Source organism: Ornithodoros turicata, chromosome 10 (assembly GCF_037126465.1).
Source record: "Ornithodoros turicata isolate Travis chromosome 10, ASM3712646v1, whole genome shotgun sequence".
Lineage (NCBI taxonomy): Eukaryota > Metazoa > Arthropoda > Arachnida > Ixodida > Argasidae > Ornithodoros > Ornithodoros turicata.
This window is the reverse complement of record NC_088210.1, coordinates 5,790,621-5,804,628: the sequence shown is the minus strand read 5'-3', so window position 1 is coordinate 5,804,628 and position 14,008 is coordinate 5,790,621. Positions and strand designations below refer to the sequence as shown.

The 14,008-nt window shown below is 47.3% G+C and overlaps 1 protein-coding gene across 1 annotated transcript in view; it reads left to right on the top strand.

Annotated features, from left to right (window-relative positions):
- Nucleotides 1–14,008, top strand: part of LOC135370355 (neprilysin-1-like) — a 101,231-nt gene that overhangs the window by 71,864 nt on the left and 15,359 nt on the right. Inside the window, exons 15-17 of the mRNA XM_064604090.1 lie at nt 5,184–5,235; nt 6,123–6,190; nt 6,260–6,390. Of these exons, the coding sequence (XP_064460160.1) occupies nt 5,184–5,235; nt 6,123–6,190; nt 6,260–6,390 (251 nt within the window). The remainder of the gene's footprint in view (nt 1–5,183; nt 5,236–6,122; nt 6,191–6,259; nt 6,391–14,008) is intronic.

Here is a 14,008-nt window from a genome sequence, read left to right as displayed (position 1 = left end):
TTGCCCTTCGACGAAGCATTTGAATGCTTCAAATATTTGAATAGTCTGACATCCGTGAAGGAAACGTTCTTCGGAATGCATCTTCTGATACGATTTTCGCACTGGCTCCGTTGTCAAGCTCTAATTGTCATAGGTACATTATTAACAGATACTTTAACACGGAAGGGCTCGTCACAAACGTTGCCTAACGTCCGCAGCTGCCACATGAAGTAGATCGTCTGCAGACCTCCTTCAGCATCAGAAGGGTAATTGAAATTTGCGCTAGCCCGTGTGGAACTTCCCCTGTGGAACTTTCGTCTCTTTTCCCTTCTTGTCCTTGCACATCCTGGCGAGGTGTCCCTTGACGCCGCATTTATGACAAATTCTGTTCTTGTGGCTGCATTTCGAGGCGTAATGTCACGCTCCACATCTGCTGCATACCACTGGAGTTAACCGTACAGCGGTATTCGTCGGTGCACAGGGATGAGGTGCAAAAACTTGGGAGCCCTTCCGCGCGGCTTTAATGGCTGTCACAGTTTCCTTTGCCGCATCGAAAAACAAGTCCGTAATTTCGAAGAGTCTGGTGTGCATGGCGTCGTCGCTGATTCTCCCATGATCCGGTACACTGCCCCATTGCGCTTGTGGAAGGGATGAGAAAGTGATGATGATGGAATGGTGTCCTATTAGAGTTCGTCCATTAGTTCAGTGAACTTCAAGTCCTCGAGTTACTCTGGAAGACTAGCGAGCTACTTTCAATCTACATACTATGTAGTAGACCTATACATTATTTAGTTATTGACCTTTGTATACGCTCCGTAAGCGCGCAGGGTCACCGCGCATGACGTAAGAGTGACGTTTCAAGGAATCCTTTGATTGGCTGGAGGAGACATGTGCTCACTCCAAAAAGGTATACAAAGCAGCGTGAATGAATGAATAAAATCCTTGCGTAAACTAACAAAATAATTTGCTCAATTATGGTTTCCTCACCGCCCCAAGGGTTGCTGTAGTCGCGCTCGAGAACAAGACCACATTTTCCCCAGTGTTATTATTAAGGTTGACCGGAGCTGTACAAGCACTCAGATGTGTACTTACAGCAAAGTACTCACAAATATACTTAAAGTACTGCACGAGCACTTGGTACTTGTTCTTTCAAGTACTTCCCATGACTGGCTGGAGACCGCTGTCCGCAAGCAGAACTTTTAAAGGAGCAGTCTAGAGGCACACAACTTTGTTCCTGTTTTTGGTCAGTATGGAATGTTAGGCGGCCGAAAACTGTTTTCCCACAATTAGTGCAACCGTAGCTAAATTGGGACGCCTGCAATAGCTCCCCGAACCTCCCGCGCGCGAAACACCCTCCTTCACCTTCACGATAGGCACGTGATGAGCGCCACCACACACGTCACTATGTGACGCAAGTGGTGAGGACGCTCCTCATTGGACTTGGGATCACATGATCGAGGGGAGCAACATCGCCCAGGCCGGAGCGTCTGCTACCGCTTCGTAGACGCCATGCGTTCTCCGGCTTCGTGATGTCCGAAACGGAGGGTTTGAAGGCTGTCCACGACACAACCACGATTTTTTGGGACCGCAGGCACCACGGGAAAAACGAGTGGTGCAGCCCGAAATTAACTGCGTTTGTACAGCAAAAACCCCGTGCTTCTCGACAGTGTGCAGCCTATCCGACAGTTTTCACCGCGCAGTTGGTTCAGTGGCTAACAGGTGGCGCAACAATACCGCCGCCATCGCTAGCTTTCTGCTGCTGTGAATTCTGAAATTGCACAGAAGGGATATATTACTCTTGTGATCGTAATCTTATTTTCTCAGGCTGCGTATATGCTTTTTTGTTTAAGAAAACGTGATATAAATCATATAAATAATAGAAGTCAACAAGAAGCAGCTCGCAATGTTCGTAGCAGACGGTTTTTCCTACGAACGAATGAGGGGCTCTCTACCACGAACGTCACACTAGAGTGGGTGTGGTCTGCAGTTGGCTCGCTCCGGCCTGTCACCGCGGCAGCGATTTTCCAAATTAATTGCACCGTGGTGATACAACTTTGGATAGAAATATTTTGTGGGAATGCTTTTCACATACTGCTTTACAAGATGACAGCAGTTTTGGGCCATGTTAGATACCACTTTAATGCTCCTTTAAGGGTATTAATCGACTGCAGGATATAGTCTTATCTTCCCTGATGGGTCCAGGCCACCTATACTAAATGAAGATAAGACTACACGAATGATCAAACTGTTTTACCGGACAACCTCAACTGATGAGTGCGAGCGTATCTAATGTTCACACAACACTTTTGTTGTTTATTGACAGCTGGCGTCGCTGTCTGTGCAACGTAACTTGCAGATGCAACGAATACACAATCTGAAAAAAGACAAAGAACACAACGATTTGTTGACGAGGCCACGATATCAGCTTAGTGCGATGGTAGCTCACCTGTCTGGCAACAAGTGATGTGTGACCTTCACTTAACAATTTTTTCGTGAGCTGCGTCAGCTGACTTGACACAGCGCTGTCCATGCCCCTCGACTGCCCACAAGTCCTATTGCTTACTACCGCTACTACTACTACTACTACTATTACTACTGTCGCGATTCTCACTGTTGCCCTGTCCCGATAGAAAAATCCGACAAACCTCCATATTCTAATGGTTTATTAGAATATCTTGATGGACCATCTACGCAGCTTGTCGGCATATTAACAACTCCCAGTGGTCCAGTAGGTCTGTTAGCAGCCCGACAAATGCTGTCCCACAGCCCGTCACGTGGGCCGAATGGCCCTACAAGAAGGCCTGATGGTACCACAGGACCCCTGGCGGCCCAACAAAGGGTATCGAACTGCCCATCAGGTGAGCTTTGTGGCCTCAGAGGAGAACCCAATCGTCCGTCAAAGAGGCTTTGCGGTCAAAAAGGTAGTGCCTCATAGTAGATCAGGGTCCCCTAATGGAACATCAGAGATAGGGCACAGCGTATAATCGATAAAACGCTCCATGCAAGACCCCGTAAAGGACAGAACTGCAAAGGATCAGACTGAAACTGCCCCCTGTCCTGTCCTCGTCTTGTCCTTTAGTCTTCCTGTGTATCGAAGGTTCTAGCTGCTGTAAGAAATCAGCAACACTGTAGCCGACGTTCTTACAGTATTGAATATGGCAGCTCGCATTGTCCTGACAGGCCGGTAGACCTTCGACCGTCAAGCTATTAATATTTTATGCCGTCTGACTCACTGCGACTCGAAATATTCTTATATTGCTCCAGGATTCAGTTAAACATGGTTCGTGATATGTAACCCCCATAAAGCTTCCCTAAAACTGATTAGCTCCCGGAGACTCAAGCTGCGAACGCCCCAGCGTGTAAAGACGATTGAGCATCACGCGACCCTCGCAGCCTATAAAACGCCACGTGCCAGTACCGTAAGCGTCGATAAAACGACTGTGAGCTTCATAGGTGGACGTCCCTTTCCGTATGTCCGCCGGATGTCGCGTGTCGGCAGTTTCAAAATTTTTTCTGGTCCTGACGAAATTCTCTGATGGAATGGAGTGTTGCGAGAGAGAGAGAGAGAGAGAAAAAAAAAAGAAAAAGAAAAACGTGCGATTGCACTACGGAAGTTCGATTCTATATGAACCTACAGAATGTCTCAGAGTAAAAAACACAGATGGTGTGTTAGTCTTGAGTTAATAACATAGGCACCTCACACCTCACCCCTTCATTTAACTGTGGCAGCAAACGGGGCTCTCGGATTCGCCAAATCATGGAAGACAAGCTATAAGTATAGTATTCGTGCTATCTGCATCCACTTCCACTTTGATGCCAATGCATCAAACGAAATGGACACTGCCAAACCAAGCGAGCTTTTGGGCATTCAGTGCTAGAGAGCGTTTTTTTTTTCTCTTCCTGTTTACTTGTTGAAACGCTGTGCACATTGTATATTTTGAAAAGTCTTGGAACCAAAAACAAAAGCAAGAACAGAACCAAGAGTTATTAAATTGAGTCACGACAGGAGTATGAAAAAGACAGAAGGAAACAAATATTTATTTATTACTTTTTTTTTTACTTTTGTGGAGCTCCCATCAAGCCATTCGACCCTTAGGTCTTAACGGTCCTATCAACCCGCTAAACCGTTAGTCCTACTGGAGTGGAGATGTTCGAAATTACGATAGGCCTATTGGTCTGATGGTTCCACTAGGATCGGCTCTGATGGATTTTTCGATCGTGTGTTCACATGTTTGTCATAATAAGCCGACAAGCGCGAGTCGGAAATGGTGTAAGCGTTCGCCTGGCTTGGCAAACTCCAAAGGGATGGGTAGAGATGCGGTAAACTAGAACGACGCTTGTGCATCGTGCTGCAGAATTAGTTCCAACGCGTTATCGAAAGTCAATGAAAATAGTACAGTCGACCCGCGCTTATCCGGACTTCATTTATCCCGATCCTGCGCTATCCGGACAAAAAAAGCATGGGGACGGATTTCTCCTTATGTATTTCGCCCTCGTTTATCCGAACTTCAGCTTCCGGACTCGGACGAGAATTCCAGGGAACAGAAGTGACTAATACCCAACAATCGGCTTCAGTTATCCGGTCATTGTCCAGGAAGGACACTTGGCACACACCTAGTGAAGCGAGGTCGAGGACCGTTGTCGTGGCCTCCTTTTTACTGACGCAAAGAGGGTTTTGCTAGGAAGAATTTTCTCCCTTTCCGACTTCGCACGTTAGACAAAAGTAACCCCCCTGAGCAGTCTGGTCATTTCAGACTAAGAAGGTCCGCAACGAGGACCCCTGCGCTGCAATCATAGGTGACGATATCGTCAGTGTCGTCGCTTGTGATAGTGTTCAAGAATAACCTAATGATGAAACCGGGGATGCACCAGCTGTGACGGTAGAAAATGCCCGGGCGGCACTGAGAACAGCGCTAGTATTTTTCGAGCAACAGAACAAGATTTCGCAAGTTAATGCCATTAGCAAAGGTTTGCAAGAACTCGATGCGTGTTTTAGAATGAAACATATGACAAAGGATAATTTTCTGTGTAATGGTCAATAAAGGTGTCCTTTTAAGATCACTCTGGATTTTCGTGTTTCACTTATCCGATTCCCCCGCTATCCGGAGATTTTCAAAGGGAACGGAGCCGTCCGGATAAACGCGATTGACAGGTTATCATGTTGGGAAAGACATCACCTTAATGACGTCTTGAACTGCTTTCAGAATTTCCTGCTGCCATTCTCCGGCCTCCGCTGTACGAGTACGGGTTGCCAATGTAAGTGTCTTGCTTATTCTCGCACAGACGCGCCCTTTTTCAGCGGCTGTACCTTTCCACAGTAACGCGGCCAGGGACGTAGAGAGTCGTCGCGAGCTCAACTTCCGCCTAGGGCATGGTAAACGTAAAGCATCCCCCGTCCCCCACTCTCTGCCGACATCGTAAATTCTCTTCATTCCCGCTTTATATCGTATGACCAACCTACCAGGGCCCCACTGGCCAGGGTGCTCCCTCTCGCCCCCCCCTTCCCCATCGCTACGGCTCGGGAGAGAAGCAAACCGTCCTGCTTTCCTATTTAGAACTAGTGAAAAGAAGATCATGAAGAAAACGAGCCCCTTTTATTTGTGTCGTAGCATCGATCGGTCAAGTTCGGCACCCATGTGTCGAACGGGGACGGATGGAGATGTTATAACACACCATGCCACCCTCTGGCAAGGTTCTGTGGGTACTATATGAGTAGGCGACGGAGCCGTTTTCAGTTACAGAAGGACATCAAAGACAGCATAGACGCTTTTTTTAGTCCGTTTTGTCATATTCAATCAACATAATTGTTCACTTAATTTTTAGGGCACGGGGTCTCCGAACCTCCTGTACATCATAAGCGCATAAATAAATAAATTGCATCATTTTCAATTCAACTTACAAAACCACATGTGATTACATGAATTGAAGTACGCGGAAGCGGAGGGAATAGACAGTGCATCTTGGTCCGACTGTACAGGGAAGTGCGGCGATATTTGTTGGTAGAAGACCTCGGGTAAACTCCAAGTGAGGTACCGGGCTTCGGAACACGTTTCACCTTCCCGTCTCAGCATCATAATAGAACGAAAAAAAAAAAAAAAATCTGATTTATCGATCTGTTTATGTCTCTCTCACGTGTCTTTCAGGAACCTCAATATGGGCGCCATTGGATCCGTGATTGGTCATGAGGTGACACATGCCTTCGACGACACAGGTACCAAGTGAAATTTTCATTTTCATTGTACTGAAAGTGCTTGGTTGTCATCGTACTACCCACGTCCAGGAAGCCAATTTGACGCAGAAGGTAACCTCCGTGACTGGTGGACTGCAGAAACCAGAGCGAGGTTTGAAAAGAAAGCGTATTGCTTCGTCGACGAGTACGGTGATATTTTCGACGACAGTGCCAGCACAAAGGTAACTAAACAAAGAACGAAAAAAGGTACAGCGTGAGTTTTATGAACAGCTGCGTTTCCGGAGATGCACATCCAAACAACAAGAAAGTCGCCCGCATTGGGGTCGCCTCATACGTAGAATGCGTCTACGAATATTTCATTTCATTTATTAAGACTCTTAAAGGCATCATTACATCACATGGCATTAAAATATGTATAGCTACAAAGCACCTGGCTACAAATGGCTGAACAATGACTGAACAATGAACAATGGCTGAACAATGAATGGTAATCATTGTGATTGCAGATTGTGAACCGCATGCTCTGTGCGTGACACTCTGTAGGCCTTGTGCGACACAAGGTCATGTGCGAGGCCTACTAATGTTGAATTCCAATGGCGGATTTGGAGCACTTCCGGAGCGAATCTGGTTGCTCTGTCTGAAGCAATTCTGTTCTGTTGGCAGATCGGGAGCGGAGTCTGAGCCTTCCAAAGGCAGTTCTGGCGCGGCATTGGGGCCAAGGCTCGCTCCAGGGGGCAATCCCGACTGTTACGCAAAAATCGGCATATTTCACCGGAATTCCCGCGTCACGTGGTATGCGGTTTGTCCTTCCCGTTCCTGCCGCCTTCGGTTTCGGTAACATGCACTCTTAGGAAAGAGGGTAGAGTCGTTGCACCTTTTTTTTTTGGGGGGGGGGTTAACTGGCCTGCTACATATATTGGGTCCAAAATGTTATAAAGGCACACCCCGTGCAAGTGTGTAACGTTAAAACACGCAGCAGGTAACTGTATGCCACCTATCGAAAGGTAATAATAATAATAATTCGGGGCTTTAGGTCGCGTGACAACTGCGATCATGAGCTCATCATCAACTGCGATCATCACGCCACAGTGGTCGGGTCTGCGGATGAATTTTGCCCACCTGAGGGTTCTTTTAACGTGCACCGAAATCTCGACACATGATACACCACATTTAACGTCCCTTGTACCCTTTCGTCGAGTTGCAATGGTCCTCGGCCGGGTTTGCTTTGAACCTGCTGATTCGGGTTTGCTTGGGAACCTGCTTGGAACCTGCTGATGATCTTGGGATCAGAAGGTGGACGCGCTACCGGCTGAGTCACCGAGGGCGGCTGAAGAGGCGCCACATTTGAGATAAATGCCACAAGATTTTATCACCCTACTACGAAGGTGGTAACGAGGGCAGTTAAAGGGGGCTTTTTTTTCTGAGAGCTTGGGTGCAAGTGTTACACCCTGCTGGTATTTCGCCTCGCATGCTAGTGATTTTACGCCTCGATGACAGCGAGGAATCAACGAGCACGTCAGGCTCAGACGTAAGCCGTAAAAGCTCGGACGATAAGGGGGAAGCCGTTTACAAACGTGCATTTCAAGCGCTAGTTCGACGGTCACCCAAGCGACCCAATATGCTGCCGGTTTCAATCACACATCGTGCATGAGTACAGCGATGAAGAGGTACTCTACAACTTTCAACGCAGATCGAGAATGTTCGAATGCTACTACAGGCAGTTGTAAACTACTTCCGCAGGCACTTTAGACTGTCGGTCCGGTTACCACTGTGGTGGCGTTGGTGCATGGTAGCGCTGGAAGAAGGAGGAAGAGAAGCGGAACAGTTCCTTGCAGGCGCGGCTCGAGCAAAGGTGCAGGCTTACTTCGCAAGAAAAGAAGAGCACCCTTTTGTGAACCGCGGCCCTTGGCTGTGCACCGTAGTTGACTTCAAGCTCCACAGAGCTCCACTGTTCACTCCAGCTGTCGCATCGCTCCCGCATCTTCCAGGTGGCCTCCGTCGGTTCAGCCATGACATGGATCTGGTTACCCTGTGCGGTACCCAGTCTGGTTCGGAGACGCCCCCTGCAGCCCATAACATCCAGGCAGTAAAACTACGTTCTAGACCCTCGTTTGTGCTTACGCCTCAATGTTTCCCACCATGCTCCCCACACCAGATGCGGGCCAGCTTACTGTGAGGTGAACGGGCTCATTCACCACAACCACCCCCTAACGGGTAAAACGGGTGTGCGAATGTTCGAATCGCAGAAACAGATCGTGCGCTCTCGTCAGGAGCGGGACGCTCCCCCATGGAGTCGAGTGGCAGCTCAAAATTTGCCATTGGAATTCAACGTAAGTATCGTTGTAGAGACATTCCAACACTGAAGCGTAACGCGTGATCGTGGCCCGCATACGCGCCAGCGCCGCCAAGCTTCGACGCTAGGTTGAAGACACAATTGATTGCGACACAATCGAGGCACATTGTTGCACAGCAGCGCCTCCTCTCGAAGATGGTTCGGCACACCCGCATGTCTTCCGCACTTTGTGCATTCACGCTCGCCCCCGACGTACGAATGCGATGCACTAAAGCCTACTGCAATAAAGGGGAAAAAGTGTTGTAAGGGAACTAAGGTCGTAATTCATTGAACCTTGTTTCGAGATAAACGGTATTTTAACTCCGTCCTGCTTGACAGTTTCTGCTACCATATTTTTGACTGTGTCCTTTGGTGCAGAAGGAACCTTTGGTGACGCGCTTGCGTGGACCTCTAAGCTTAAAATGTGACAGATGTAAATGTAATTTTAAAATGTAAAAGAACTGCGGGAAACGTGGCAGTACTGGACATCAATGCTGAGAACCCTGTGAAATGGAAAAAGACACACGCGAGCACGAATGTCAATTTTAGATTATCATTGCGCACTAGGGTTTGGAACTGGTGTCGAGAAAAGTGGAGTTGCTTGAAATAACAAGAGTAAATGAATGAATAGCGATGATGAGATGGAGGCTCAGACACCAAATGTTCACCACTTCCTGGCCATCTAGATCTGCACGGTCTGCGTTCTTATACAGGATTGACCCTGAGCTCCGCTTCCAAGCTCCTTCATCTCTCCCTGTGTCCCTTATGCATATAGGCTTCGACGGAAAGTCCCGTATTGCGCTCGCTTACTGCACAGACTAGTGGTGATGGTGAATGGGCTCGCCGTTGTCGGTCTGGACAGAGGTGGGCAACGTCACGACTGACGGGGAATGTGCGTCCGACTTCTAAGGGAACTATGCCGACATATGTCTGAAAGCGTCTGAGGAAAACCCCAGACAACACAGGGATTCGAACCCGGGTACCTCCCAGTCTCGACGTGACATGGCCAGCACGCTAACCACTGAGCCACGGGAGCTGCACAGACTGGACAAGTGTTCTTCCATCAACTGTGACCAATCGGGGACATAGAAGACTCTGAACATAACCATCTGGAATTGCGCCAAATACGCCGACAGTCGCAAGACCTAATAGAAAAGTTAGGTCCTTGGCCAGCACCAGGGTTACAAAAAGAAAAATCACTATTAAAAATCGGATTCATTTGATTTCAGTCGAGTTTTTTCTATTTAAATGAACCTCGCGTGTTTGACTGTCTACGTCATAACTGGATTTCCATGCATATGCCTTTTCGTTGAGAACCGTACAGATGATGCCGTTCGATGTTCTAAGCACGAATCAGGTCGAAGGGGACCCATGCGTACCCAAATGTTAATGCATTTTTGCTTTTTTTATAGATGATTGCCTTTTATTATAGACGCCGATAAGTGCCTAAATGGGCATTTTAGTTGCTGGTTCGAGGTTATTTCGTGGGTTTTGCAAAGAAAAAACAAGGACACGCTTCGCCGCGCAACATCACAAAATGCAAATGCCAACTCTATGGCAGGAAGTACATTATCTTTCGCGGGGCGGCGAAGTTTGGAAACCACTGTCCTATGTGATAATGTAAGAGTGGACCTGCTGCGCGAAGAGTTGCGACACGCCGTTCAGGAGCCTTACTTAGACAATAGAGGCAGACGCTGATTTGCAAAGGAAAGTTTCGTGCCTAGAAAGGCATACTCTTATCCAGCGGTCAGGAGTCTTTACCCATATTACACGTAAAGTTTGTCTGCCCCGTGTGGCGACATGATATGCTGAAAAGGGTGTCTCCTCACTCCCTCAAGGGAGTAGCATAACACCTTTCTCCTTACTGGAGAGTAATATTACTCCCCGGGAGGGAGAAGGGGTTATGCTACTCCCTTGAGGGAGTAAGGAGACACCCTTTTCAGCGTAATTGTACTGTCCAAAAGGGTGTTATATATGTGGCAAGGAAAGGAGTTAAAGTACACCCTTTTTTTTAAAGAGTGTAGTATGAAGATATGTCTTCTGCGGTTCGCATTTCGGTTTCGGTTTGCTATTGCCATAATATACGAACTAATTACTCGCGCAGAAATAATACTAATGTTGTATTCGGTATCAAGGGGGGTCGTTCGCGTTATGTATGATGCTCACCTATTTTTTTTTTTCGATTCCCGGCGAAGTCTCCCTTTAAGGAGTTCGCTCATGTGCTTGATGACTCGTGTAGCGTATCCGCTGTCTTTACCTGTCCAATGTCAAGAACACTCCACAGAACGTTTTTGGTGCAGCAATAATGACACCCTTTGCAGACGAAACCACTGCACTTTTGAAGAGAACAAAAGTAAAAATAAAGAAACACGCGCCACCGCTCGTTTATCGCTATATGTCGTATCGCATTTAATGAACCAATCAACCAATGGGCGCGTTAAAGTAATATACAGGGCGTGTTTCTCTTACCGGGCTGGAGTAAGCTGTACCATAGCTATAAATCCCAGGATGGGTGTTCTTGAATTGATGGGTTGTTCTAATAAACTGCATGTGACATACAGGTACCATTTTCAAGCGCAACGTAAGAAAAAGTGGAACGGATTCAAATCATAAAAAAATAAAGGTGATTTTACCCGCGATTACAATCGCTGATTTAAATCGGAGTGATTTAAATCGCGCAAGCCTGGCTAGCACACCACCAAGGAGTTGCATTACATTAGAGTCACTAAATAAGCTTCGCTTCAGAGTATCAGCACTCAGGTCCAAGGGAGAGCAGGAGCGCCATCTTGTTTCCGCACCACACCGCTACCATCCCCATTTGAGGATCAAAGACGGCTAACGTAATGCTCGCTGTGGGATATCGAAGCCTGTATGATTGTTGCGCGATAATCCATGTATTGTCAACCAGAGCGTCCCGAGGATGTCAAGGTGAGCTTAAAGCCGTCAACTGCTGCTTGCAGACGAAAGGAATTTCACCCGCGCACGACAGATGGCATCGTGCGCTAAAGTGCGCGTGCGCGTGGGTAGCGTGGCGCGGAAACAAGATGGCGCATGCTCGCTCTCGGAACTCAGTGTCGATACTCTGAAGCGTAGCTTATTTAGTGACTCTACATTACATCACTCTTAAAAATGAACTTCACCGCATAGCACGCTCCTAGCCAACCATAACCTCGAATGACATCGTTATCTGCCCTGATTTGTTGAAAATGGCAGGCGTACGCCTTTTTCGTGACACTTAGGCTGTTCATAATTGCCACAAAAAAGGCGTACGCCTCCCGTTTTCAACAAATCAGGACAGATAACCATATCATTCGAGATGACGGTTCGCTAGGAGCGTGCTATGCGGTGAAGTTCATTTTTAAGAGTGTATAGCACATAGCGCCCTCATGTCGTCGTCGGAAAGCGCGACCTTCCTACTGTTCATGCACCAGAGACACTGGTGGACGACGGTACACTCTAACGACGGCTAGTGGTACCGGCTGGGGATAAATAAGGGGAGCCTATGGACGGAGCATGTTCCGGTAGCTCCGCCCAACAGTTCGTGACGTAAAGTAATCGAGCTCGATTACTTTTGACGAGAATAGCTCCCCAGGTGTACTCAGGTAACCAGTTCGGATAAGTCGCCATTGACCTTCCCATTTTTTTCTTCTCTCCGTCATCATCATCATCACCATCATGACATATACCTTGAAATATAACTCACGACGGGCGTCATTTAGGTAAAAGATAACTCACGACGGGCGTCATTTAGGTAAAAGAGCGTCGAAGTAAGAATGCTGGCATAGTCATTTTTGTAGTTATATTTAGCACCTCTGAACCTTCGGCCAGTTGGTCAGTGCATCCTGGAGGTAGCAACCGCGCCATCAAATCACGGCTTCGAATGATAGCGAGCAATGAAACAAACAAGAATGAGACTCATTCTCGGAAACCTCGCATCAGTATCCGTGTCTTGCATGAACAAGCTCAATGTAGGTGCGTTGAGAAGATGCCTTCCAGTCTGACGGTGGGCGAGCGGGTTGCCAAAAACCGAAATGGCATTTCCGAGGGAATTTCGAGCACCAAGAGGAAGATGATCGCATTTTTCACATCGTTTTTTTAAATTATTTTTTAAATTCCCTGTTAGCGCCGCGAAGCAACTGTGGCTATGAGCGGCGTACAGACGTGGACAGATGGAGAGAGGACAGCAGGAAGGAGTGGCGACCGCAACGCCGACCAGCTGCGGGAGAGTACCGCCTAGGGGCAGCGCGCAGCCCGCGTGCACACTGTCACTTTAAAAAATCGTAGCGTCACCGACAATAAAATACCAATCTCATTTTTTTTCCTGTGTGTTAGGAAAGGGTTTCTGCGCAACATATAAAAAATCGCGGCAACTTTTTGATGGCCATTTTTTGTTAGCGCCGGCCGAAATATAGCTAAATCGCGGTACCGGCTGTGGGGTTATTACAATCTGCTTCTAGCAGATTAGCTCTACAACAATGAAAATGGTATCAACAGATAGGGCATGCAATGACTAAACGAATGGTGTAGGTTTGATTATTCTCGTCAGTACAGGTAGGCTCCCCAAAAAGGCCTTTTTCGCGTTTTCTTGCGACTTCGCCATTTTTTTACGAAAAAAGTTTCAGTTACAAATGGGTAAGTAGAATAAAGTGTGTTGTCTATGTAGTAGTAAGCAGGTGCTTAAAATTGTGGCTTTTAGAACCGCATAGTTCTCAATTGAAAAGCCCGCAAAGTAACCCGAAACGACTAAGTCACATTTCAACCAGTTTCTTTCTCCCCCTTTCCCTCGAAAATGGCTGAAGGTTGGGGCTTAAATATAGGCGCATTTTTCATCATTTCCCGTCTCCTGAAAAATATGTTTAAAAGAAAAATTGGAGATGGTCAAGTTCTTTTCTTGGTCGAAATTCGCTGGAATTCGCCAACTACATTTGCACTTAGAAATTTCACAGAATTTCTTTCGTTTTTGTTTCAATGGTGCGACCCCTCGTATTGCCTTTCATATTACCTTCATTACACCCGCACTACATATTGCCCGCCCGTAGGCATTCAGTCGCAGCTGGCGCGAGCCTCTGATGGAGCGTTAGTGCAGGGCAGGTAACGGCTGCTGTAGTTGCGACATTAAGTGAGTTATGTTAAGTATGGCGACACCTTTACCGAGCCAAAAGGCTTCACCGCTCCGAAGCTGTGCCAGGCACAGCTCACATGTCTCAAATTGCGGCGCTAGCTATAGTAGACTCGCAATGGTGACAATGCCATTGGAGGGCGTCAAGCCTAAAATGTGTTGACACGTCTATACGTGCACTAAGATCAGAATTTATGCGCTCATGGGGAAGAATTCACTTTCAAAGAATTCGCTTTTCATATAGAATAGATGTACGTTTTTTTATATATATATATATTCATACGATCGGGAAGGTGTTGCGACGACAGCTAGCATTGCCTGCTGCGACCATCGTCTACGCCGAACGTTCCGGCGGACGAGATTTTACTTACTTCGTGTCCTAATCCAC